The 26,823-nt window shown below is 40.1% G+C and overlaps 1 protein-coding gene across 6 annotated transcripts in view; it reads right to left on the reverse strand.

Annotated features, from left to right (window-relative positions):
* Positions 1 to 26,823, reverse strand: part of SGMS1 (sphingomyelin synthase 1) — a 198,079-nt gene that overhangs the window by 2,808 nt on the left and 168,448 nt on the right. For all 6 annotated transcript variants that reach the window (XM_034776043.1, XM_034776039.1, XM_034776040.1 and 3 more), the window contains 3 exons: positions 12,460 to 12,577; positions 4,235 to 4,388; positions 1,895 to 2,061 (listed from right to left, as the gene is read on the reverse strand). In XM_034776043.1, the coding sequence (XP_034631934.1) occupies positions 1,895 to 2,061; positions 4,235 to 4,388; positions 12,460 to 12,577 (439 nt within the window). The remainder of the gene's footprint in view (positions 1 to 1,894; positions 2,062 to 4,234; positions 4,389 to 12,459; positions 12,578 to 26,823) is intronic.

The following is a 26,823-nucleotide window of genomic DNA, read 5'->3' on the forward strand; positions in this document are numbered from 1 at the left end:
TCGATGAAATAGTGATTCCAGTGCCAAACTGGGCAAACACCATATTAGCCCAAGTAGGAAATATAAGCAAGTGGCCCATATAACAATATTTCATTTTCATTCTATCTCTAGGCTCATAGGCAAGATAGGGGACCTCCTTCATCTACAGCAGATACAGCCAGCACAGCTGTGCCAATTTCCAAATTGCATATGGGCTAATGCTGAACCACAAACCAGACAGGAGAAAATAATGATGTTGTACTGTAATTGAACCAGCTCTCAGTAATACAGTGAAAATAGAGGTATAATCCATGATTATGGATGGCAACAATCATATTACCAACTTACCTGGTGTTATACAGCATGAACTGTAATGTAGACCCCTTGTCTTGTGCCTTTGGGATAAGATTCCTGACAAGACTACAGAACTAATATCACACATCTGGTCTACACCATAAAGATGATCTCTTCCTATCTAGTGTTCTCCTACTCTTCATGAAAAGGACTGAAGGACCCAAGTCCTCTGAAGTCAATCCTGGGCTTCCATATTCCCAAACTGTACAGCACTGCTATTCAATCACCCTGAAATGGCTAATGAAGTATCGGTTGCTGCAGCTGGATGCCAAGTAAGGACACCCAAGACAAAGTGAAAAGGACATTTAGAGAATGATATATTCCTCAGTTGAATGTAAACTCAATAATCCACAACCATCGCTACTATATAAGTCTTCCGTCACAAAAGAACCATCCTGCCAGGGCCATGCCAGTTGGTATCATCACACACAAGATTTAATGGATTACCTTTAGTCTCTATTCCCAAGCATACTAAATGATTCCCAGAACCAATATATGTAGATATATCATCACTGTGAAAATTGGATGACAGGACAACCAATGTTTTTCTGTGCAACAAAGTACAGCATTTCCCATAACAAGACTTTTGTGGTATAATTTCCACCACCGTGCTTTAAGTTAGGTTTCACTTCACTAGTTTACAGTTGCAAAATGCATTGATTCATTTTTCTGGGAGCAGTAAACCTATCAGTACCAGGCTTGTATTACAATCTAAAAAGTATTGTAATGCCTTAAGCTTGCATTACTTTTTATATTATCAACTTAAAACAATTTTGCTACTGGCATTAATTATCAAGACCATATATTGCCATCTTTTCATGTCCTAAACCAAGATCTAGCAGCTTTCTTTTCCAACAATAATATATATAATTCCCCCTAGTTAGAAGCTTTGGGTATATACTAGAAATGATGGAATATTGATGATTCGCAGAACATTCATACTTCAGCACTGCATGTAGGCCCTGAATAAGCATGTGCTCAAGTGCTATTGTGAACTGGAGCCATAGCAGGCATATAAGGAGAGACTGTGTTAAAGGATATATAATCAGGATTTTCAGTTTTCCACATATAATACTTTTACACTGACCTATTATCTTAGATCAAGAGAGACTCCATTCCTATCTTAGATTTTATGAGGATCAGCAAACAGTTTTGAGTAAAAATAGACACTGAATTTTTGACCAAATCTGAAGTCAGTCAATGGATTTTCCATTTAAACCAGGACTCTACATTACTGAGCCTTGGCAGACTAAATTAAAAATAAGTCAGTCAGTATTGCTATCAGTTTAACTCTACAAGACCCTCAAACACATGACAGTAGCATTAAAATAATGAGATTTTAAAACAAAAATAAATCATTTCGGTCTGTCTTCTGATTTTTGAGCATTAGAGTTGTAAAAAATCAAATTTCTCTACCCACTCCACATCCCTCTCTGCTTCTTCCCACATTTCTGTTAGTTATTTCTTTCTGTGTCTCAAAACAACATATCATTCATTCATTGACATTCTAAAGAAGGAGATGAAGAGCCAAGGAGAACCAAATATTTGGGGGAAAACTCACTTGCTGATTGGCCATTGTGTGATACCACCAGAAAAGCCTTGTAGTGATGTAGTAAGCCACCACCACATCCACAGTGTAGTGGTCATGCGCCAAGAGAATACAGAACATCCCAACTATGCTAAGAGCCCAACAAATCCAATGATACCACCAAAGTCGCCGAGGTGAATCTGAAAGCAAGAAAAATAATCACTATTTAATCACAAAGTGTTGATAATATTACTTAAAACACTAATTTATTACTCTGGAAACCAATAATTTATAATCAGAAACAGGAGACGGTTAGACAACAACAACAGGGCACGTGAATTGCACAATAAGACTTATTGTAATACCTGTCATTACATTACCCCAAGGTTTAGGACAGGGATGATCTGATTGCGAAATAACAAAATAATTAATGTTTACTTCTCAATTTGAAAAGTAAACAGAATATTTTTTTTTAAATGTATTCATAGGTGGGGGAGAGAGAGCGAGAGCCTGGAGCACTGGGCCTGGTGTAAGATCTGATGCCTGAATCACAGTCATCAAAGTTAAGGCATGTCATGAACCAAAGTCAAGCCATGTATTACAGCACATGCTACAAGTTTACGGTCTGATATATGACCTTAGCAAAAGTATTGCTAGTGTTGCTAAAACAGGCTCCTAAGAAGCAACAGATACTGGGTTTGTGTGTAGACACACTAAAAAATTAGCTCGGGGACATCCTGACACCAGATAAGAGGGTTTGACAAAAGTGATAAATAGGGATGTTTTGCCGAGATGCCTGGAGCAAGATACAAGGAGAGGTAATGCGCAGATGTCATGAAACACATAAGGTGGCACATAAGTTGTTAGTCTACAAATGTCAGGGTACTTCGCCTTAACCCTTTATGTGGCCTAGGGGACAGCAGACTCTGGCTACTGACTGCCACTCCTTCCCACTGGGCACTTGTGTTTGCGTATTTGTAACCACAGAGCCAAGACACTAGTTCTGTGCCTTGAGAGCAATAAACCTGGCCGAGTACCTTTGTTACTGAACAGTGCATGTGGTCTTTCTTTCTGGATAGTACTATCAAGGTCTGCTGAACCAACTCTCTTTGCAGGGCTGGGATAGCATACGGAGAGAGCAACATGCATGCCAACTGACAACAGTCAGATACTAAAAAAAGGAAAGGCTAATTGATTCCTCAAAAAATTACACCTCTGACTATTTGGCTAGTTTATCTCAGTCTATAAAAACAGAAGTATCTATAATCTTATAAAGTACTTTGACATACTATAATTATACCTTTAAATCTGCTATTGTGTGTCCAGGAAGGTTGAAGTGTTCACATACAGATACAAAAACACTTCAACCTCCCTACACACAATAGCAGATTTAAAGGTAGCCATCCTGCAGCAAAAAAACTTCAGGACCAGGCTTCAAAGAGAAACTGCTGAGCTTCAGTTCATTTGCAAATTTGGCACCATCAGCTCAGGACTGAACAAAGACTGTGAATGGCTAGCCAACTACAAAAGCAGTTTCTCCTCCCTTGGTGTTCACACCTCAACTGCTAGAAGAGGGCCTCATCCTCCCTGATTGAACAAACCTCGTTACCTCTAGACTGATTCTTGCCTGCATATTTATACCTGCCTCATGGCTATTGAGGGTCCTGTGCAAGTCTTGCATCTGAAGAAGTGAGGTTCTTACCCACGAAAGCTTATGCTCCCAATACTTCTGTTAGACTCTAAGGTGCCACAGGACCCTCTGTTGCTTTTTACAGATTCAGACTAACACGGCTACCTCTCTGATACATGGCTATTGTAATTATTTTTTTTCCTATATCCTCTTCCCTGCCATTTTGTGTGTGTGTGTGTGTGTGTGTGTGTGTGTGTGTGCGCACACACATACGTATGTACACTTTTGGGCCTGATCATCCCTTCAGTTGTATGCACACAACTTCCAGTATCTTTGGGAAAGTCACTTTGGTTTTTTTGTGCACATTTCCCATTCTGCAAAACACGTATGCTAATATTTACCTACTAAACTGAAGTATTGTGAGACTTGTGTTTCTAAACTATTGAAATACTTGGATAAAAAGCACTATATTCAGTGAGTGTGAAGTATGTTTTATATCATGTTTACTCAAAATATACTTTAATAAGAATGAATAATCCAAGTATAAATCATACAGTAGTGTTTTATTCCATTTTCACCTGTTTTCATATTCAATAAAGCATATATTATTGGCTTATATTACTGAATAGACTTGAACAAGCTGGGTTTTTCACTCTAATTATTTAATGGATCGAGACAGTGAACATTCGTTAATCATTAATTATATACAAAATTAAATTCCATAAACATTGTAATGAACTTACACTCTTTGATAAATAAATATGTAAGTGTTAACATGACTGTGTGGCCGCTGTAGAGATAGTCGCCACACATGTTGTGGGATCCTGTGATAGATAACCCCCCTCCAGCAAGCAATTTCATTATCCTCCTCAGATGAGACTCCCAATCTCCGAAGAGCTGGTGGAAGAAGAGAACACCACATTTAACCAAGGTTATTTCATAGTGCATTAAAGATATAAAAGGTTAACACAGATTATGAGAGAGGGCATTATCCTACAAGGGGTCAAGCATCTCCAATACAATGCTGAACAAGCCTGACTCCCATTGATGCTAGTATGATTTGAGGATGCTTACTAATTTATGTGATCAGACCCTTTATCTTGGTAACTTTACACGAGATATTTAATTAGAAAAAAACCCAATTGGTTCCAAAGACTACTGCCAAATATCTTTGGGGCATAACAATGAGACTTTAAGTCTACAATACATAAAAATAGTGAAAAAATAAAGGAATTGTTTTGTGATTACAACATGCAGAAAACACTACTGGGATGAAAATGCATGGAGTGTTACTCTAATTAAATAGATTTATATTTTCTAAGATAGGAAACCAAAAATTATGGAGACTTCCCTAAGAAAACAAACTGTCAGGGACTTTCCCTTTCTCTGTAAATAGCTAATTATTTGGGGAGAAAAGGAAACTAACAAATAGCCAGCCCTTAACTCATTCACTTTCAATTAAAATAATCAACATGACATATCTTTTAGGTGTTATTCTGGATCAAAGCAATAACTCCATAGGTACTGCCATTACATCTAGCAATTAATATGCCATGATTTTAGAGTGCTATCAGTTATGGTAACACTAAAATAGGTAAAATGAAATCATTTTCCCTGGTATTCATAAATATTTATAAGTGCTGCCATTTAAGACATTCTTCTGCAGATGTTTTGCTGGCAACATTCAATATTGTTCACTACTGTAAGGAAAAATGATTCCAGTGGGCGCTTTAAATTCAGGTAATTGTTTAGTTTTCTCAATGGGAGTTACACAGCTATAGCTGAGAATGCTTTGTAAGCCCCGTAAATATATTGTGGAATCCTGGGAAAGCAGGAAAACAACTCTTAGGAAAACAGCTCTTCTATCTCCTTTACAGTTACATCTCCAGAAAATTGTGAAGTGGTCACTCTTTCTCACAGCTGAATGGCAAAGGAATTAAGTCAACCAGGCAAATAATTTGTACAGCAATAGTAAAAGGTCTTCCAAACTTAGCTTTTTTTCTAAGAATGAGACAAAACCCAGAAGCTAAGGTCAGGTAGTCAAAATACAGAACTGAGACTGACAGATTAATCAAATGTATATAGTCTTGCCTAAATCCAGTTCCTAGAATACAGGGTTTTTTGGAGCTACACTGGTTTCTACTTGCAAACAGATGTGTTTGTGGAGAAAAAAAAAGAACAGGTTATGTTATTACATGAGCTGTCATGCAACTTACTTACTTCTTCCAATGAATAATGGACCAATACAAAGCAAAACTCAAAATAAAAATTCAAACACCTAACAGGAATGGAATATAAACACAATAGCTATAAAAACATGGAATAGTTTTCTGGGATGACAAGATAACACACTAAGCAAATCAAGCAGCAGGAACATCTGTAGCACCATAAAATCCTACACACTGAATGATTGCAAAAATGTACTTTACATACCAATGTCTCTTCTCTTTGAAAAATCTCATCTAACAAATATTCTGAAGCCCAACACCTCCACCAAAAATAAGTATGTTAAACAGAAATCAAATTATTCCAGCTACAGACTGCAATTTTTAGGTGTTTTCATTAAATCTGGTAACCCCCCATTTTCCTTTTAATTTGATAATGATAAATTGTAAACAATTAAGATGAATTAGTAACAATGCTGTTTCTACAGAAATTAGTCCAATTTAATGAGCTTGATCAAACAGTAAATACCACCTTAACATTCAATGTGGTCTGATAACACCTGAAATTTGATACAATGGTTTCTGCATAAAGAAGAACTATAAAGCTTTATAGTTGTGGTTAACCATATTCCTCTATTATTACCCACCCCTCATATGGCTACCACCCAGTGGATCCAGTGTTGGAAATGCCTCCATAAATTATGTACAGCATTTCCAGCTCTGTTGAATCATTTCCACAAGTTGGCTCAAACATCAGCAAGGAACATTGGACATTGGTCGTATTTCTACCAATGCAGAAAAAACTGAAGACTGGTGCCTTAGCTGTCTCCTGGGGAAAGTCAATCTGTGAACTGTCTATACCCTCCCATCTCCCCAAAAAAGGAAGATAAAACCTGTGTTCATTATACTCCTGTGAAGAGTGACTGAAAAACCCATTTTTTCCAGTAACCCCCTTTGCAGCAAGGACAGGGACAGGGAAAAAGCAAATTACCCATGGTCTATGGCTGGAGCAAAATTCTCCTGCCTATCACAAGTGTTCAGATGCATTGGGATGAATAGGATGCGTAAGGTGACTATGTGGAGAGGCTGGGGAGACTGATTAGAAAAAAGAAGAAAAAGGGTGATTGGGAAGAAGTGAGATTACTGGAGAGAAGAAGAGTAAGACATGGAAAGATAATAACTGAAGGAATGGAGGAGACAATACATAGAATACAAGGAAGGAGAAATAGGTGGAGGGGTAGAAAAGTGTTAGCAAAGGACAAACAGGTAATGAGAACTGAACAATGGTAGAAGCCAAACATTAATAACTACAATATGAAGGAAAAATGTGATGCGAAAGACATGAAAGAAGCTTAAAAAAAAGTCAGAGTGGCAAAGTGTTGTTTACAAAAACATTTTATTAAATAGAAAGATGATTGCGAAATATTACCACAAACTAGACACATTCAGACTGTTTCCACAAACAAAAGCTTATTAAAAACCAGCTAAAACTGCTAAGAGTAAAACATATCCAAACAAATGCATAAAACAAAAGAACTTACAAGTTCTGGAAAACTTGTTTAAAATACGTTAACATCCAGTAACAACATTAAACATACTCCACACCTCTGCGAAGGATACAGACACACAAGAGACTCACCAAATTCATCCAACTCACACTGTAATTAAAAGCTTAACCTTTTTCAGCAACACTATAATTTATATTTATAGCAGACATAAATGGGAAAGCGTATGACGTGTTCTTCTTTCATGTAGGAAGTATACGTTTGGAGTTAAGGTTCAGCATTGCAGTGCCTCCCTGCCCCCAGTCTGAAGCAAGAAACTGTGTACAGTCTTCTCTGACCTCTGGTGAAGCTCTGGTTCTTCAGAGGCTTACTATGTCCCTCAAGCTTCAGCTAATTCACTGGAGTGGAAACCCTGTCTTCCACCCCAAGCACAAGGGATTATCAAGGAGAAGGACAAGGATGACCCGTGGCCATCTTTTACAGTTAGCCCCTTCCTCTCTGTATGATTCCTACTGTTGACCTCTGTCCACATATGCTCCCTGGAACACATGCATGCATTGGAGTATCCATATCTCACATTTGTCCTGGGACTTTGTTTCCCTTTCACTGCCAGCAAACCACAAGCAGTTTGATTGTAAAATCTGAGAGGCCTCAGATCATTAGTTTCCACTTTTTATTTTGAAACAAATTCAACTAGTGTAGCCCACAGCGTGCACACACATTAATTTACTTCAATTCAAACCGTAGGTGGAAGGGCCAGGTGGATTTCCACATATCTGACTGGGTTTATATCTCTTCCTCTTGATGTTTAAACTATCTATGCAATGAATGATTTAAGCTCAAAGATACTTCTGGAGAATTTTTTTTTGTTTTGCCTTCGGAATGCACCAGATGGCAAATATATTTTTTTTAAAAAAATCTATTTGTGAAGATTCTACTCCCCCTCCAAACAAAGGTTTTTGCTCCTTCCAGAAGATCATTTCACTATTTTATGGAGTGTTTGTAAGATACTGTTTGGGCTGCTCACACCTGCTAGAGTGACTCTGATCAGATATTTGCATTCATTCAAAAGAGGCCACTAATAGAAGTAATGGAATTTTTTTTACACTCTGTTGCAAGCATAACAGGGGCACATTAGTCACTCAAAGAAAAGATTGTATTGCATGCCTACAAACTACCTGGAAGTATAGGATCTAACGGCTTAGTGTAGTAACCAGATAATTCTTCATGCTGTATCTTAATCTAATTTTAAAGAGGTTCACAGCCTAAAGTAACCATGGTAACCATTTAATAATTAGAGCAAAACATGTACTACTAAAATCAGTAACTACTGAATACATTTGTCTTCTGAAGACTAATATTCCTTTATTTTAGAGCTTATTCTCGTTTTAAAAACTCAACTGAAGGCATGAATTATACTTTTCAGACAGTTCAAATGTTAAGGATCTATTTAGTATCTTTCATGGTGATTATAAACACTTCCTGTATTACCCATAAAAGCATAGAATGCTCCCAAACACCGAATCGTTTGTTTCAAATCATGTCTGACTCAGATAAAGAGATGACAAGGGATTTTCAGGATTGAAAATGTTCTATATTTTACAAGGAAGTCCTGTAGAAAGATCAAAGAAAGTATCAAAACTCTGCAGTAATGGAGTACAAAGCTTGTTAGTCCTTGTTATAAAGGTCACTTAAAACGTTGGCAAACCTGCCTAATTTCTGTTGAAATAAAGAATGTTCCTTTTCAGAAATGGCAAATTTACTGAGTTTGGAATTATAGTATCTGGTTTCTTTTTGTACTTATAGTGGCTAGCTGTTTAACTGACTGATGACACATGTTGCTGATTTCCCCTTCTCATGTCCCTACCCATTCCTCCATTTACAAAGCCATATGTCTCCAAGCAGCTACATAGAATTTGGCAAAGACTACACTGTCACCATATAAGCAGTGCTAATTTCCAACACTGGTCAGCACACTCGTTGGAACATTTTCTCTTGGAAACCAAACATTTTGGGTTTGTCTGCTTTAAGAACACCAGTGCAGTTCCACCCATAAAAGAACAGTGACAATACTAGTGTAAATTAGGTTAAGGGATGTTGGATTTTTAAGATGCCCTGCCAACTAATTCTGCTCTGTAAGTGGAGTTTCAACAATACAGAAAAAAGTGGACAAAGCCGTAGAGAGCTTCTACGGGGGAGGTTTCAAATAGGCTGATTAGATTATTTCTCTCAAGCTTAATAATTACCATAATTAACATCTAGGCTGGCTAGGGATAGGAATGCTGTGGAGAGAGTGAGCGAGCACTATGGCTTGTCTACAGTTTTTGTATCACTTAAATTATATTGGTTTCAAACTGGTACAGTATAAGGCCCCCAGTGCAGATCCAATGATACCCATATAAAGGTGCTTATACTAGGATAGCTAAGTGTTGTAAATTTGGGGAAGTAAGTAGAGCTTGGTGGGAATTTGCCATAAGAAAACCATTAAAATGGAAAATTTATTATCCACAAAATCAAATTTTTTTATTGGAAAATTTCTGTTTTTCCAGGACCCTTTGATTTTCTATTAGAAAAATGGAAACAAGATATTTCTTTGGGTCAGTTCGATACAAATCGGAATATTTCACTTTGCTTAATCTGAAATGCTTTGTTTCAAATCAATTCAACAAAACATTAAACTGCCTTCCCTACTAGTGCATTCCCTCATGGGACCTACATGTCAGGCTGTCTGGAGGACTACAAATCCCACAATGCCATCTGGACTCTCCTTTGATGAAACTGTAGGGGAATCGTGTGACTCTGCATGAATCGCAGATATAGTCCAGGTGTGAAGCCTGGTCCATGGGGAAAATAGAGCCCAACAGGCTCCCAAAATACAACTTCCATGTTCACCAGTGGTGAAAGACCAGGTTAAGGACCATTTAGAAAATCTGGACATGAACAAATCCATAGGGGCGGATCTAATGCACCTGAGGGTGCTGAGGAAGTTGGCTGATGTGATTGCAGTGCCATTGGACATTTTCTTTGAAAATTCACGGTGATTGGGGGAGGTCCTGGATGATTAGAAAAAGGCAAATATTGTGCCCATCTTTAAAAAAGGGAAAAACGATAATCCAGGGAACACACTGGTCAGTCTCACCTCAGTCCCTGGAAAAAAAGCATGGAGCAGGTCCTCAAGGAATCCATTTTGAAGCACTTTGAGGAGAGGAAGATGACCAGGAATAGTCAACATGGATTCACCAAGGGCAAGTCATGCCTGACCAACCTGACTGCCTTCTATGTTGAGTTAACTAGCTCTGCGGATATGGGGAAAGCGGTGGACGTGATATATCTTGACTTTAGCAAAGCTTTTGATACGGTCTCGCACAGTAAATAAAAATATACCTCTCTCATAGAACTGGAAGGGACCCTGAAAGGTCATTGAGTCCAGCCGCCTGCCTTCACTAGCAGGACCAAATACTGATTTTGCCCCAGATCCCTAAGTGGCCCCCTCAAGGATTGAAAGTCACACCCCGGGTTTAGCAGGCCAATGCTCAAACCACTGAGCTATCCCTCCCCCCATAAGACTTATGTACATAGTACTCTTGCAAGCAAGTTAAAGTAGCATGGATTGGACAAATGGACTACAAGGTGGATAAAAAGCTGGCTAGATCGTCGGGCTCAATGGGTTGTGATCAACGGCTTGATGTCTAGTTGGCAATGGGTATCAAGCAGAGTTCCCCAGGGGTCGGCCCTGGAGCTGGTTTTGTTCAACATCTTCATTAATGATATGGATGATGGGATGGATTGCACCCTCAGCAAGTTCGCAGATGACACTAAGCTGGGGGAGAGGTAGATATGCTGGAAGGTAGAAATAGGGTCCAGAGTGACCTAGACAAATTGGAGAATTGGGCCAAAAGAAATCTGATGAGATTCAACAAGGACAAGTGCGGAGTCCTGCACTTAGGACGGAAGAATCCCATGCACTGCTACAGGCTGGGGACCGACTGGCTAAGCGGCAAAAAAGGACCTGGGGATTACAGTGGACGAGAAGCTGTATACGAGTATGCTCTTGTTGCCAAGAAAGCTAATGGCATGTTGAGCTGCATTCGTAGGAGCACTGCCAGCAGATCGAGAAAAGTGATTGTTCTCCTCTATTCGGCACTGGTGAGACCACATCTGGAGTATTGCATCCAGTTTTGGGCCCCCCACTACAGAAAGGATGTGGACCAATTGGAGAGTCCAGCGGAGGGCAATGAAAATGATTAGGGGGCTGGGGCACATGACTTACGAGGAGAGGCTGAGGGAACTTGGCATATTTAGTCTGCAGAAGAGACAAGTGAAGGGGATTTCATAGCTGCCTTCAACTACCTGAAGGGGGGTTCCAAAGAGGATGGAGCTAGGCTGTTCTCAGTGGTGGCAGATGACAGAACAAGAAGCAATGGTCTCAAGTTGCAGTGGGGGAGGTCTAGGCTGGCTATTAGGAAAGACTATTTCACTAGGAGGGTAGTGAAGCACTGGAATGGGTTACTTAGGGAGCTGATGGAATCTCCATCCTTAGAGGTTTTTAAGGCCCAGCTTGACAGAGACCTGGCTGGGATGATTTAGTTGGGATTGGTTCTGCTTTGAGCAGGGAGACCTTCTAAGGTCTCTTCCAACCCTAATCTTCTATGATTATATGTGGCAATGTGCCACAATGGGGAAATACAGTTTAATGTCGAACTAACTTGCAATGAAGCATCCTACCCGAATTCAACCAACTGAAATGAAACATTGTGATTTTAGGAATGATGAAAGATTTTGTTTCGATTGAAAAAGCAGAAAACATTTTAATATTTCTGAAAAGACGTTTTTTGGAATATTTAATTCCATGAAAATTTTTCAAATGTTAACTTTTCAGTTCAGGATGAAAACATAAATGCTGAAATACTGGAATTTTCCATGAGATGGAAATTTCAAATTTTGCTCAGCTCTAGAAGTAAGCTACAGTGGTATATGGCACCCTTACGTCAGTAACTGCATCTCATTATAGGATGTATAAATTCCACTATCTCAGTAAAAAAAGGCAAAATAGTTAAAAATCGATAAAAACACTGCACATTAGGCCTGAGAAGGGAGTGCTTTGCATTGTTCGACAGCTAGCACTCGAGTTGACAAATTCGCAGCATCGATGATCTGTGGAAAAAAAGTCCCTGCCATTCCAACTTATATGAGAGTTACAATCAAGAAGGCTGTTCACAGTTATTAAGGATCTCTGGCGTGTGGAAAAAAGAAAAAGAACAGAAGCTACAAAATTGAATTGCAGTGAGAAAAACTTACCTTTGGAGAACAGTTGAAATGCATACCGGGTACTGGCAGTGTAGTTACATACATCGTAATACACCGATATAGGTATAGTGTGCCAACTATACAGAAAAATCTTCTGCTGATAATAGATCTGGAGACAGGGAAAAAAGTGTCATTCTAAGGAAACAAATTCTGCCAAGATTTGTCTAAAAACCATGAAAAGCATCAGTCCTAGAATATCATGTTGACAATTCAAGCTCAAGCTTAATAATGCTTTATACATCTACATCAGCTTTCATTTAAGAATATTAAAGAACTTTGATCTCCCATTTTACAGGTGCAAAACAGGCACAGAATGCAATTAAGATTACACAGTAAATCAGTGGCAGAATTAAGAATAAACCCCAAATTTCTGCCTTTTAGTCCTGTGTTCTAAACACTAACCTATGATCCTTTCATACCACCATTCCTTATAAATACAAATAACTTGTAGTTTAAAGGTAGCAAACAAAGCCAGTCCAAAACTAACATAGGTTTCAAGCCAGAGGCTGAATTCCTTTAATCTCTGCAGAGTATCTCCGCATCTACAAACAGTGAATTATCTTCCAAAAGGAACAATCATATTTGATTTATTCATATACATTAAAAATGCTACTCCTGAAAGAGAATCAGCAATTCAAAATACAGAAATACAATTATTACAAAGCTGAATTAGACCAACCAATGACAAATGGAAGTTGTTTACTAATATTGGAAGTTCTTTGAGATATGTGGTCCGTTTCTGTATTCAACACATGGATATGCATGAGCATGCATCTGAGTCCGGACATTTTAATGAGCAGTGTCCATTGGTCCTCATATGTGCAGTAGGTCTCCTTGTGCTTCTGAGTGAGGATATAAAAGGTAGTGCTGGTTGACATCCCCTCAGTTTCTCGTCTCACAGTGAATCCAATCAGACCAGAAGCAGAGGGGACGGAGGGCAGATAGCGGAATATAGATAGGGAGTGGAGGGTAGACCTCAAGTCTTTTAATGAATGAAGAGTCATTCATTTTCTCATTAAAGAGGTTTGACTCATCAAAGGGAAGGGCCTGCATAGTATTCTTCACTTCCCTGGGAAAGCCTAAGGATTGCAACCAAGAATCCCTCCTCATAAAAACACCAGTGGTCAAGCTTCTGGATGCTGTATCTGTTGCATCAACTTCAACCTGAAGAGCTCTTTTTGCCACCTACTTGTCCTCCTTTAGAAGGCTCACCCAATCTCGATGGGCTCAGGGGAGGAGTGCATCTCTTATGGACAGTCCTTGACAGGGATCTCTCCTTGTGCCCATAAGAATGCCCTTTATTATTATGGGAAGCCCTGAAGGAAGAATCTTTGGAATTTGAAACTGAAGGCTCTGCTCCTAGGCATGTGCTCATTTATTGAGGCTGTTGTACTGGAGGGTCTCTCTGGCCCAGATCAGAGGGGTCTCAGGGCCTTCTCCATTAAGGGTTTCCTAAGGTGAAGCTCACAGGATTCGCAATTTATTGGTGGAAATGATCGACAGACACAGAAGAAATATGTGTCTCACCCAGACAGCAGAGACAGCATTGGTGTTAGTCATTGACAGAAAAGGATCTAGTGCAGGAGATGCAGTTTTTGAAGCCTGGGACTTTGGGCATAGACCCAGACCGCAGGGAGGTAGTCCCCAGTCCTGGGAAGCAAAGTACACAAACTACACTAAAAATGTAGCTCTACTAAGCTACAAAGAATAACTATATACTATTTTATCTGCAGGATCTCTGAAAGCTGAAGAAAGAGAGGACATTGAATTCTGACTCTGGACCATGCAGCAGTAAGGAACTGAGGGGGCGTCAACCTGTACTGCCTCTTCTACTCTTGCTCAGAAGCATGAGACCAACTGCGCATATGCGGACCAAAAGACACTGCTTGTTAAAATCTCTGAACTCAGGTGCATACTGCATGTGTGTACCCACATGAGAATACATATAGGAACCAGCATTTGAAGAAGAACTGGAGGTTTAAATACCATGGATCCACAGTGGCCTCAAGAAAACACAATCAGTCACATGTTTTAAAATTTACCTCTATAATTACACCTGCAAATTTGAGTGTGAAAACCTGATAATTAGTTGCCACCCTAATTTGAATGCACAAGTGCAAATTCATGTTAAACGTGAAATGCAGGCTTTGCAAGTACCAACTGCACACAAAATACAAGCATAACTTTAGATTACAGGTTGAGGCCAGCCCAAAATTTGGCCCATTTAGGCTTCTGCTGCCAACTTTCACTGTAATTATAGTAGTAATGACTATAACAACAGTAGCAATAATATTACCATATTTTCCGGCGTATAAGACGACCTTTTAACCCAGGAAAATCTTCTCAGAAATTGGGGGTCGTCTTATACACCGGGTGCTGAAACTTCCGAGCCGAATCTGTGGTCACCACATATGTCTCCCGGGCTGCTGTGGCTGCCTCCGCTCCCTCCCGCCCTGACAGGAGCGTGGGAACCAGCTGTGGCTGCCGCGGAGTGCCCGGGCGGGGGGATCCCTACGGGGGAAGGGAGCCACGATCCGCACGGGAGCAGGCCAGGGGCGGATCGGGGCGAACAGCGGGGGGCGGGAGGGCATCTTGCCCCAAGGGGTGACGGCTCCCGGACAGAGAGAGTGAGCGAGCCGGGGCCCCTCGCAGCGCGCCGGGAGCGGCACTTACTTGATGCTGGGCAGGACAGTCCGGGCACCGCCGGGACGCCACGCCCCAGGCCAACGGTGTCCACTGTCGCCTTGGCGGCCAGGCTGGGCTCCGTGGCAGGAGCCAGCAGCGCCGAGTGGAGGCAGGCGGCAGACGTGGGCCCTGCGGGCGTGGGTCAGGAGGGCCGGCCTGTGAGCTGGGCTCCAGGGAAGGGGCAGCCGGCGCCTCGGGCCGATGTCCCCTGGGGGACAGTGGAGACACCTGGGAAGGGGTCGCTTACAGGAGCAGTGCGGGGGCGCAGTCATTTGCTGCGGCGAGCCGGGGGAAGGAGACCAGCACTCCCCCTCCCCTCCCGGCCTGCATCCCCTGGTGCGTTATGGGGCCAATCATCCCACGTGGGAGAAAATCCCAGCCTGAGCCGCCTCCCACAGCGCAGCACCCCTCGGGCATCTGCCTTCCAAGGGGGTTGCACGCCCCTCTGCACCCTCCCCCGCCATCACCAGGCCTGCCCTCCCTGGAGAATCTGCGGTCACCACATATGGTGGGGGGAGCTCAAAAACAGCCGCGGCCGCATGAAAGCAGCAAGGGCAGAGCAAGCAAGAGAGAGATCGGTGCTGTGCCCAGAAAAACACGCCTCTTTCACCCGTCTGGCCCGCACTTGTATCCTATTACCTCCTTCTCTGCCTCTCAGATCTCGCTCCTGGCGCGCATGTGCGAGATCTGAGAGGCAGAGAAGGAGGTAATAGGATACAAGGGCGGGCCAGACGGGTGAAAGAGGCGTGTTTGCACTACCGCTCTGATTGTCTTGGAGACAGGGAGGGCTGGGCAGGCAGGGAGAGCTGTGTAGAAGCAGAGAAAGAACTGACAGGAAGGGGATGCAATGCTGACCAATCCAAGCAGGCTTTGTATACAACAACCAGCCAATCGCCGTTAAGGTACATCGCTTGCCGTGATTGGCTGGTTGTTGTATACTGGGTACCACATACAGTACAGCACCAGTATCTGTACCTGTTCATACAGTATAGCACCAGTACATACAGTACAGTATACAAATGTCCAACAGTCAAAACCCCATCATGGCTCCACCAGCAAGAAGAAAGAAATATGAAGCCAGTTTCAAACTTAAAGTTGTAAACTTTGCCATGGAACATCATAACTGCGCTGCTGCAAGACAATATGGAGTAACAGAAAAGATGGTTCGGGACTGGAAAGCAAATGAAAAAGCATTAAAGAGTATGCCAAGGGGTAAGTGTGCATTAAGAAGAGGCACCCCACATTGGCCAGAACTCGAAAAACACGTAGCAGACATGGTGAATGAGCATCGCCAAAATGGTTATGTAGTGACACGAAATAAAATACGTTTGTTTGCACTTCAGTGGGCCAAATCTAACCCAGATCACAGCAACAGATTTAAGGCCACTGTATCCTGGTGTACTAGATTCATGGAAAGGCATAATATGGCACTGAGGCAAAAGACGAAAATTGCCCAAAAATTACCTGCAGATCTTGATAGCAAAGTAAATAGTTTCCATCGATACATAATAAAACAGCGCACTAAACATGGCTATGCGTTAAGTAGTATTGGAAATATGGATGAAACTCCAATGAATTTTGATATGGTTGGAAATAAAACTGTCCATCAAAAAGGTGAAAAAACAATTTTAATTAAAACAACAGGATATGAGAAGTCCAGTTTTACAGTGGTACTAGGATGCACAGCTGATGGCGGCAAACTGAGACCAATGATTATTTTTAAAAGAAAAACAATGCCGAAACTCAAGTTCCCTTTTGGTTGTTTTGTACATGTGAATGAAAAAAGCTGGATGGATGAAGAAGGGGTAAAGCTATGGCTTGATAATGTATGGAGCAGGCGATCAGGTGGACTTATTCAAAAATGTAGACTAATGGTGTGGGATATGTTCAGGGCTCATTTAACTCCCAGCACCAAGCAAAGGCTTGCAAGACTAAACACAGATGTGGCAGTTATTCCTGCAGGATTGACATTGTTGGTACAGCCACTGGATGTGTGCCTAAACAAGCCATTTAAAGATCGCATTCGAGAACAGTGGAGTGAATGGATGGTTAGTGGCGAAAAGTCATTCACAAAAGGAGGAAACATGCGTGCTCCACAGTTGGATGTTTTGTGCAAGTTTGTCATAAAAGCCTGGAACGATATTGATGCAGAAACAGTAATCAAGTCTTTCAAGAAGTGTGGCATATCAAATTCATTAGATGGTATGGAGGACGACTACTTGTGGCAAGATGAAGAGGAAGCCGAAGCTGAGACCACACCATCTGATACGGAATTCGATCCATACGATGACTGCCTTACAAATGTATCACAAGATGTCATTGATGTACTTATGATATCAGATGACGAACAGGAGGATTTTGAAGGCTTTTAAAGGGAAACTGTCACGCCAGCAAACCCTGTAAAAATACCGTAGCTTGCAGTTATGATGGGCGTTGCTAACTCGCCAGGGACTTGCCCGGCACTTGCTCTCTCTCTATTGTTTGTTATCTTCCTCCTATCATCATCAGTTCCAGTTTGGTTGACAGCTTAGAAAACAAACAGCATGGCAGCTCCCATGGGTTTATTGTCTTATCCTTCCTTTCAGCTTTAGAGTGAATTAGGAAAAGTTTAATCCACTTGCACTGTTTTATGTTTACATGTTTGATGACAAACAGCCTTATGTTTATAAGTGACAGTTTTCCTGCTAAGTACCTGCATGTCATAAGCATTTGAATTAAAATTACCATATTGAAATCAAATCTGATGTTTTTTTAATTTTTATTTGGTGTGCATTGGAAGAGGGGTAGTCTTATATGGCGAGTATATCCCAAACTCTATATTTTAACTGGAAAAGTTGGGGGTCGTCTTATACGCCCAGTCGTCTTATACGCCGGAAAATACGGTAAATATTAGCAAGCATATATATGATCCATCAGGATTAAAGCCTCACTGTGCTGAGTAAGAGAATCACTCAGATATTCTCAAAAACAACTGATAAAGAATAGAGGAAAGAAATTTAACATAGAAGGAATCTGTGAAGAACTGGTACAACCTTGTTAATTACATGTTATGTTGGTTTTGCTTTTGTAAAGTAATCAGCATTTAAAACTGAGGAAATGATGGCAAACTAAGCTTGCAATTTCTTATCTAGCTAAAAGTAGAATGCATGGGTAAGATCAAACATTATCCTTTTTCCCATACTGTCTCTACTTGCCATACAAGGCCCCAGGTATGTTACTCTATAGTTATTTCACTTCCCACAGAATACTTTAAGAGAAGCTGTCTGCAAGAAGGCTCTATAGTAAACATATTGAAAAGTTATCCCTTCCCACTCCTGCTGCTCTCCTTCCCCAAAACTGTCTCTGTTAAAGTAAAAACTATGTACTTAAATAAGGATTCCTAAAGTATTTACTTGTGACTGCTTTCATATTTCATTTTTTTAAAAGCACTTAATCCAGTCAGAAACACATCTAATACTTTTTAAATAAGTAAAGTTTCAAAACAACCAGTAGCAAACTGAGCTCCCTTGAAACTCACAAATGGCTGACAATTTGATTTTTAATGGTTTTTGGCAGAGTCAATTAGTTGCAGTATTATTGATCTGACTACAGCATGACTTAACAATGCTAGATCAATATTATAAAAGAGTTTTACTTCTTTGATGGAAATATTTCAAACAATATATTGTGTGTACACACGTTTCAGACAAAGAACGATTACTTCCTCTTGAAACAGTAAATATTTTTGCAAACAGGAATACAATAAAAAAAAGGCTTAAGGTTGTACTATCAGACTATATCTCCATGGATGTAACTATTGCAAGCTAGGATAATGGCATTATTCCATTAGAGAGATCAATTTCACTAAGAAGCAAAGATGTTCTACTCAAGGCCGAACATCCCTTTTATTAAACTATATATGGCTCTCTGATTTCAAGTTCTATTTAAACTAACTGGTTTAGCAGACTCTGGGGTAAAGAGACAGAATAAATGGTAAAAGGCAAAATGTGAAGTAAAAATTCAATACCACTGTTTTTCTGAGGCTGCAAATGCTGACAAGGTTGCTGCAACTATTTATAACATTATAGCACACCAAAGGAGAGAGACTCAGACAATACTTTTAAGATCACTAATTAACAAATGGCTACTAACTTGTAATATACTTCTGAGACCCAACTGTGAGGAGTTGCACTAAAGTGTAATGGTTTCTATGCATTGTATGTAGATAGTTTAAATTACAGGTGGATTCTGCAACTCTTCCGCATACTGAGTAGAGCTGTGGCAATTCATTTTTTGGTCTGATAATAGTTGGGGGCGGGGGGAGGGGAAATGTGGTTCTGGTTGAATAGAAGCCAATTGTTTTAGCATTTTCAATGAATTGAAGAAGTCTGAAAACTTTAATTTAGGGTTGAACAAAATGTTTAATTTGGAGTATTTTTAATAAAAGCAAAAGAAATGAAGACTAGATTCACAAAACCCTGGATATGCAGTAGTTCAGTGATTAGGGCATTCACCTGGGATGTGAGAGAAAGGGATTCCAATCGCCACTCTGGAGCTGGGACTTCTGAGGAAGGTCTCTCTCCTGTTGAAACTGTCGCACTTTATACAAAATATTTACATATTTATTTATGGAGAGAATGACTCCATAGCTCCAATGGTTAGGGCACTGCTATTGGGCATAAGGGGGGCAGCACCACCACTGTTTTTGCAAATGGTACTTTAAATCCCATTGGGAATCTAGCCTGAAAAGTCAACATATTTTATGCATATATGAAAAAAAAAATACTCCACTGCACACACGTTTCTCTTTGGGAAGAGGGTAAGAGAACAAACACATGACAGACATTAGTTACGATGTTTAAAGCACTACTGGCAGGCACACAAATACTATGGCGATGAAGTCAGTATACAAATCTACACAAAATAGAATAGAATCCTCTTGTATAATGCTATCGATGCATGCATCACTAGTGGGCAAGTTTGCTCTTAAAAAACAAAAAACCCAAGCTAAATTAATTTACATTTCTTAAATTTATGAACAGAAATGTCAATATTAAATTCAGGATGGTTCAGGGTTTGCGGCTCTAATGAGCAACATTTTCAAAGACTTAATTACCAGTTAATGAGTTAATGATAGTATAGAGTAAGTAACTAAATACTATTAATGTTGGCCAAAAATATCCTCAAAGTTCTATATTAATTTTCCATTTTTATATCATTATATATGACATAAAAGCTAAAAATTAAGCTTCTTGGCTAAGTAGCTTATTCATATGCCATAGCATTATTGTTGAGAAAACAAAAACTAGTCAAATTAGATTATCTTCTTGTTAAATATATTTAGGATTAAATCTATTTATTATGGTTTACTAAAGTTAACAAAGGAATAACTGATTCATGGGGAAGCATGATTTTCTAGTTGTTAGAGAAATCGTCAGGAAACTTGGAACCCCAACATATTTTCTGGCACCAACTCTCTACGTAGGTTTGAGCAAGGCTTTGATTCAGCAAAGCATTTAAACACATGCTTAACTTCCCTAAAAGGGATGCTTTCCTGAGCTGGACCCTGAACTTCAGTGCCTCACCTTGCCCGTTCAAAAATGGAGATAATGTTTAAGGAACAAGTCAAAATGTCATTTGATATATTAACATACAACCTATGGTATATCAGTAACTTCCCAGTTATCTTCACTATCCAGTGGAATAATTATGCCTATTAACGTTTTTTTCTTAGTCTCCATGGTTACTTTGTCATCTCAGAAGGTCAGGGAATACCTCTGATAGTTTGCCTAAGAATAATCCAAACTCTCTTTTAATTATTAACAGCTATACAGGTAAAAGGCAACGAAGGAAGTTGTATTATAAATATCCTCCTTATGATGTCAAAGATTTTTGGTCTCCTTGTTAAAAGGCTAATCACTTGACTGAGCATATAAGGGTTTGGAATACTTACCCAAATGCCAGGTTTTTAAACTCATAACATAGCTCTCAGAATCTTCTTCCTCTAAAATGCTCAATTAGTTATGTTTCTATAGGGAGAAAAGTTTAGCCACAAATCTAGGAGGCAGCCAACTCAAAGAACTGTGGTTCATCAAGATGTTGCAGTCAGTGTGCAGCCCACACTATAGGTGCACATGAGCCTCATGCATACAAAATCAGATTTTTTTTTTAATCAATGTGCCTCCTTGTGCTCCTCTGTGAGGTCAAAAGGGCAAAGAGGCTATGACCCTGCCTCAGTTCCCTCACCATTCAAAAGTTGTGATAGCTAAAGATTCCGAAAGTGGAGATGGAAGGTAGGTTGTGGAATCCACACTGAACAACGGTTTGAAGAACCACAGTTACTATAGCGAATGTAACTTTTCTCTTGAGTACGTGTCTGTGGATCCCACTGTTGGTGACTGGCAAGCAGTATCCGCTTAGGATAGTGAGAATGAATAGTGCCAGCTAGATGCACTATTGTAGCCATGTCGGCCCAAGGACACTACAAAGTGGGTGAGGTAATATCTTTTATTGGACCAACTTCTGTTGGTGAGAGAGACAAGCAATAGAGCTACACAGAGCTCTTCCTTGAAAGTTTCTCTCTTACCAACAGAAGTTGGTCCAATAAAAAAATATTACCTCATCCACCTGGTCTCTCTAAGCTGACACTCTCTAGTGTCAGGTCTAAGAGTTGAACAGTGATTGTAGTACTGCTCTCCTGAATTTGGCATCTGGTCCAGCCATTAGATTCAATGCATAATGCTTGATAAAGGTCAGTGGGTTACTCCACATTGCTGCCTGGTAGATCTCAGAAGCAGGCAGAGGATGTTGTTTGAGCTGTGGTGGAGTTGGCCTTGATGTTCAGTGGGAGAGGTATACAGTGAGATATCTTGTGATGTCCTCATAAAAAACAAAATAGTAAAATGTGAACTATAGCCTATACTTAACAATAGTTACCTTTCCTATCTAATTAAGTAGGTCCTTCCCACCCCACCCCAAGATCACTCTGTTGCAGAGCTGATGGCTTTACAGAAATCAGGAACCAAACTTTCAGGAAAATACCTCCCTGCCACAAGATGTTTTCTCTGTGAATTGATTCAGAGTGCATCTCTGCATTCTGTGGTATAGTGAAACAGTCTTTTATCTTTATTTATAGACAGGGTGAACCCCAGTCTGTTGTAATGTTTCTTTTTTCACTTCCAAGTGGTTTTATTTGTTTTCAATTGTCTCTGATAGTTTTCCTTTGATAGTCTAGTCAACAGAGCTTTGCATTACATCATCGGCTATCCAGGGAGAGCTGACAACTCCCTCCTCCTTGAATGGGCCATCCCTGAGATATATTACTCATTGGTGACTAATTTTTACTCTAAGACCACAATGCATACTTTCAATATAGGTACATTAGTCCTTAAAATATTACCTGTACATACATCTCAATAATTATGAGTCTTGATAAGTTATGTGCTTCATGTAGATACCTTACATGTTACCCCTTATGGATAAATATCCTGCAAGTTGGGTTTGGCAAAGAATTGTTGGTAAAGAACAAAAGACCCTTTGCCAACGGGCCTCTGTGTCACACACCTCTTATTCTTATGGAACCACATACAGTTCTGGTGTGAAGCCACTGAGGAGCCTGATCTCCTTTGGAGAGGGTGATATGCTTCGTGACATGTGGGAGGATGGTCTTCTGCAAGGCCAGTGTGGCCACGTTGGCATATTGTACAAGTACTGGTCAGGTTGGGGTGCGCTGCTCCGGTGCCACTCCTGCTCCAGCTGGGGTGGCACTCTGACTGGAGGCTTCCCAATACCCTCCTTGGTGGTCATTCTACAATACCCAAGAAGAGGAATCTCTGCTCTAAGCCAGTAAGAAGGAATATGTCAGCAAGGGCGAGGAGGAATATATTTCCTCATCAAAGGGCAGCACCAAGGGATGGTATGGGCACTGCTATTTCAAAAAAATCTTGTGCACATGCATATGCACAGTAGGCTCGACACTGACATGTATTCAAAGAAAATAAATTATAGTGTGTGCGTGGGGGGTTGTCTTCATTTATAGGACAAAGTGATTCAGAAATCAGTACTACTATGCTTGCTAGATTTTCATTGAAAGTTCTGTGACAATACATGGAATTATTTTGAACCACTGTTAACTGTACTGTGCTATCAGAAGTTAATACTGTGACAGAATACACCCTTGTATTCACACCCTACACACTACTGTAATAATCTTTGTTCAAGATGTCTTGTGAGGTATCATTAGAAAACTCATAATCTGTTAGTCAGTACTATCCTGATAAAATATGCATGGCAACATCATATGTGGAGTTATACAATTTCCCTGTATGATGTTATTAACGCATTCCAAACCCAACAGCCTCACCCTGGCAGAAGTCAGCAAACAGGTCTGTCCTAAATAAAGGAATATATGTGTGCCTTAATTTGCATTTAAGCAGTAAACAGAGTCATCAAGCAGGAAGGGGAAATAAAGGAAGCTCAAACAGGTGGGGGAAAAGAAGCCAGCCAAGAATGTCCTTCCCCGCAGACTCTTTATCTACTGGTTCTCAGCTGAAAATGTTTTTCAAAAAGGGGGCCTGAAACTATATAAGGGAAGCACAAACACCACAAGGCAGGCCCAACCTCCCTGCCCATCACATTCTATACACCCAAGACAACAAAGAAAATAGCCATTGGACTCGCAGGGAGGTGAGAGAGGGCTTCCTGACCTGAAAGAGTTTGGTCAGTAATCTTGTTGGGAGCATGTGATGGGAAATTTTGCTTGAATCTAATATGGTTTGTTAAGTTAGGAACTAAAAATTGTTTTATCTTTGGGTTTTTTTGTAACCATTTCTGAATGTTATGTCTCATTACTACTACTCACTTAAAATTTCTCTCTTTGTAGTTAATAAACTTGTTTTGTTGTTTTATATAACCCAATGTGTTTAAGTTGAAGTGTCTGGGTAACTATTTAAGATAAGAGGCTAATGTATATTATAGTGTATACCCTGCAGTATAACCAAGATGTGACTGGAAGGCTGAAGTTATACCAACACATCTGAGAGTGGCCTGCATGCTGGTGGCTGGTTGTGTGCAGTCCAGTTTGGAAGCTACAACTGCTAGGCACAGCAAGGCTCCCCAGGTTACAGGGCAGGGGTGACACAGCCCCCCACTGGTCTGGATCATACCCACAAAAAAGCTGGAGAACAAGACTGTTAAATCTCTCCCCTACACCTTCCTTTGTATATATGTAGAAATGATTTGGTAATTTACTAGTTTCAGAAACAATTGTAAGAATAAATGGGGCTCAGGCAATTTACAACATAAAATGGGGCACTATATGCTTTTCTTTTAGGAACACAGCACTCACTGGAAATGTAATGGAGTTTCAAGTATAAAATAATATATTAAATGGATAAAGTGTCAAAAGGAAAGATTGCTCAATTAAATTATTATGGGGGCACTTTTCAAAATGAAAATGAATGTATATTTTTGTTACCAGCAATAGAGCAGAAAACTTAATAATATGCCCAATACCACACAGAGTGATGGAAGTATACCAGAGTTTGAAACAACCATAATGTTTCAAAAGTTTTCTAAGAAAACAGCATAACTAAAAAAAAAAAACATGTACCAAAATCACAAGTTTTTTATTGTAGCCTAAAAACATAAGAAACCCTGCTTCTTTAAAACTCTCTTGAAGATCAGAATGGAAAAATAAAGAAGTCCATCCATTCAATATAATACATTTCCATGAGGGCCAAAGATGTGTCCTTATTTTCCTTCATAGATATATCTATTAATAATCATCAAATGATAGCATCTATACACCTCTCATCACTCACATTTTCAACTTTATGTCATGTCCATGCTGGGCATGGTAGCTGTTCAGCAAGAGTAGGTTTAAACCAGAGCAGGTTTAAATTGCAAACAACTTGGCAACATATCAAGTATAATTACTTGACACATTACCATCCCAGGCAATGACTGGGGGTAGCAAAGCACTGGTTGACTTGTGAGTCATCACAAATATGCACGGAAAGAAAGTAACATCTAGGGAGGCTATACAAGGAAAATTCATCCTTTCATTTTCTGGAAGGGTAGAAACTTTTGATCTGTAAGGCCACAGGAGACAACCAGAAAATGGGAATTGTTCCTGGACACCAGGGAGGATGTGGGAGGTTGGAAAGGCTCAAGTGTAAAGTTCTCTCTCCTCCTTAGGCTAGTTAGTTGATAGGGACTTTGGGGAAGTTGATACCCATACTGATTTGTATCCACATTTTGTACCATAGCTCCTTCTTCCCTACCCTTTCGAAAAAAGGAAATATGAATGAGACTGGCACAATCACTTTAAGACCTATAAAATGAAAAGAGAGACTCCACGAAGCCCCTCAAAAGCAGAATTGAGAGCTATTCTTGACGATGTCTTTTGTAAATGTATAAAACTATAAAACAGTCCATAGCTCACTTCTCTCACTAGAAGGGCAACTCCTGATCATATTTTATTCTGTTCAACATATAGTGTACATAAATGTAATCTGCATATATGAAGCAGGTACTTGTGCACAGCCTGCATGAGCATCTTGGAAATTCGGCATTAGATGAAGGGATTCATAGTATTTTGGAGAATATTTTTTAAAATAGCAGATCCTCCTGAAAAGAAGTTGAAGATAGCAAAAGAGCCTTTTGGATGATAGTACTCTTTAAAATGGTGCATTGTTTCAAGAGCTGGAAGTCTGAATATAGTTTTGTTTCCCAGGGAAACAATTAACTATTCATACAAATGCCACCAACGACACCAAAGAACAGAATAGCAGAACAGAGGAATGGGTGGAGAAAATTCCTCCCATGCTAGTGGCTGAGTAAAATTTTATTGCATTGAATTTTCCAAGCACCCATATTTTGTTCAGTGTAATGCTTAAGAACATCTGGAAGTCATTCTCATGCCCACCCACCCTCTAATGTTGGAAAGATCTTTATATATGTTGGCAGAAAAGCTGGAAAATTACACAATTATTTAAATAGAATTTTTTAAAAAGAGATCTTACCATTTAAAGGGTAATCTGTCAGAAGTCTAATTTTAAAAAAGAGTATACAAATTCAAATTTGACAGTATTTCTTTACATTGGAGTTGCTCAGATTAATCCATGTAAACTTTTCTGGAATTGTACTCCTAACAGGAATGCAGGAAATTCCCTAGCAAATCAGAGTTATTGCCCACCACGTCCGTTTTCCTGTCTCTGCCAGTGGTCAAGTACCCAGATGTTTCAGAGGAAGCTTCAAAAAACTCTGCAATGGACAACTATGGAATAATCTGCCCACAGATAGAAGCTTTTTTTTTACCACGTTAGTGGTTCATAGCTATTATTTCGTATCTGTCATTTTTTAGTGTTCTTGGTTCATATCTGTTATTTTTTAACCTATCTGGCATAACTGCAGATGTTCTCATTTTGGCCTGGTCCACACTAACCCCCCACTTCGGACTAAGGTATGCAAATTCAGCTACGTTAATAACGTAGCTGAATTCGAAGTACCTTACTCCGAACTTACCGTGGGTCCAGACGCAGCAGGCAGGCTCCCCCTATGACGCCGCGTACTCCTCTCGCCGAGCTGGAGTACCGGCGTCGACGGCAAGCACTTCCGGGATCGATCCCAGAAGATCGATCACTTACATCCGGACCATGACGTAAGTATAGACGTACCCTTTATATAGAA

The sequence above is a fragment of the Trachemys scripta genome, chromosome 7 (assembly GCF_013100865.1).
Source record: "Trachemys scripta elegans isolate TJP31775 chromosome 7, CAS_Tse_1.0, whole genome shotgun sequence".
Lineage (NCBI taxonomy): Eukaryota > Metazoa > Chordata > Testudines > Emydidae > Trachemys > Trachemys scripta.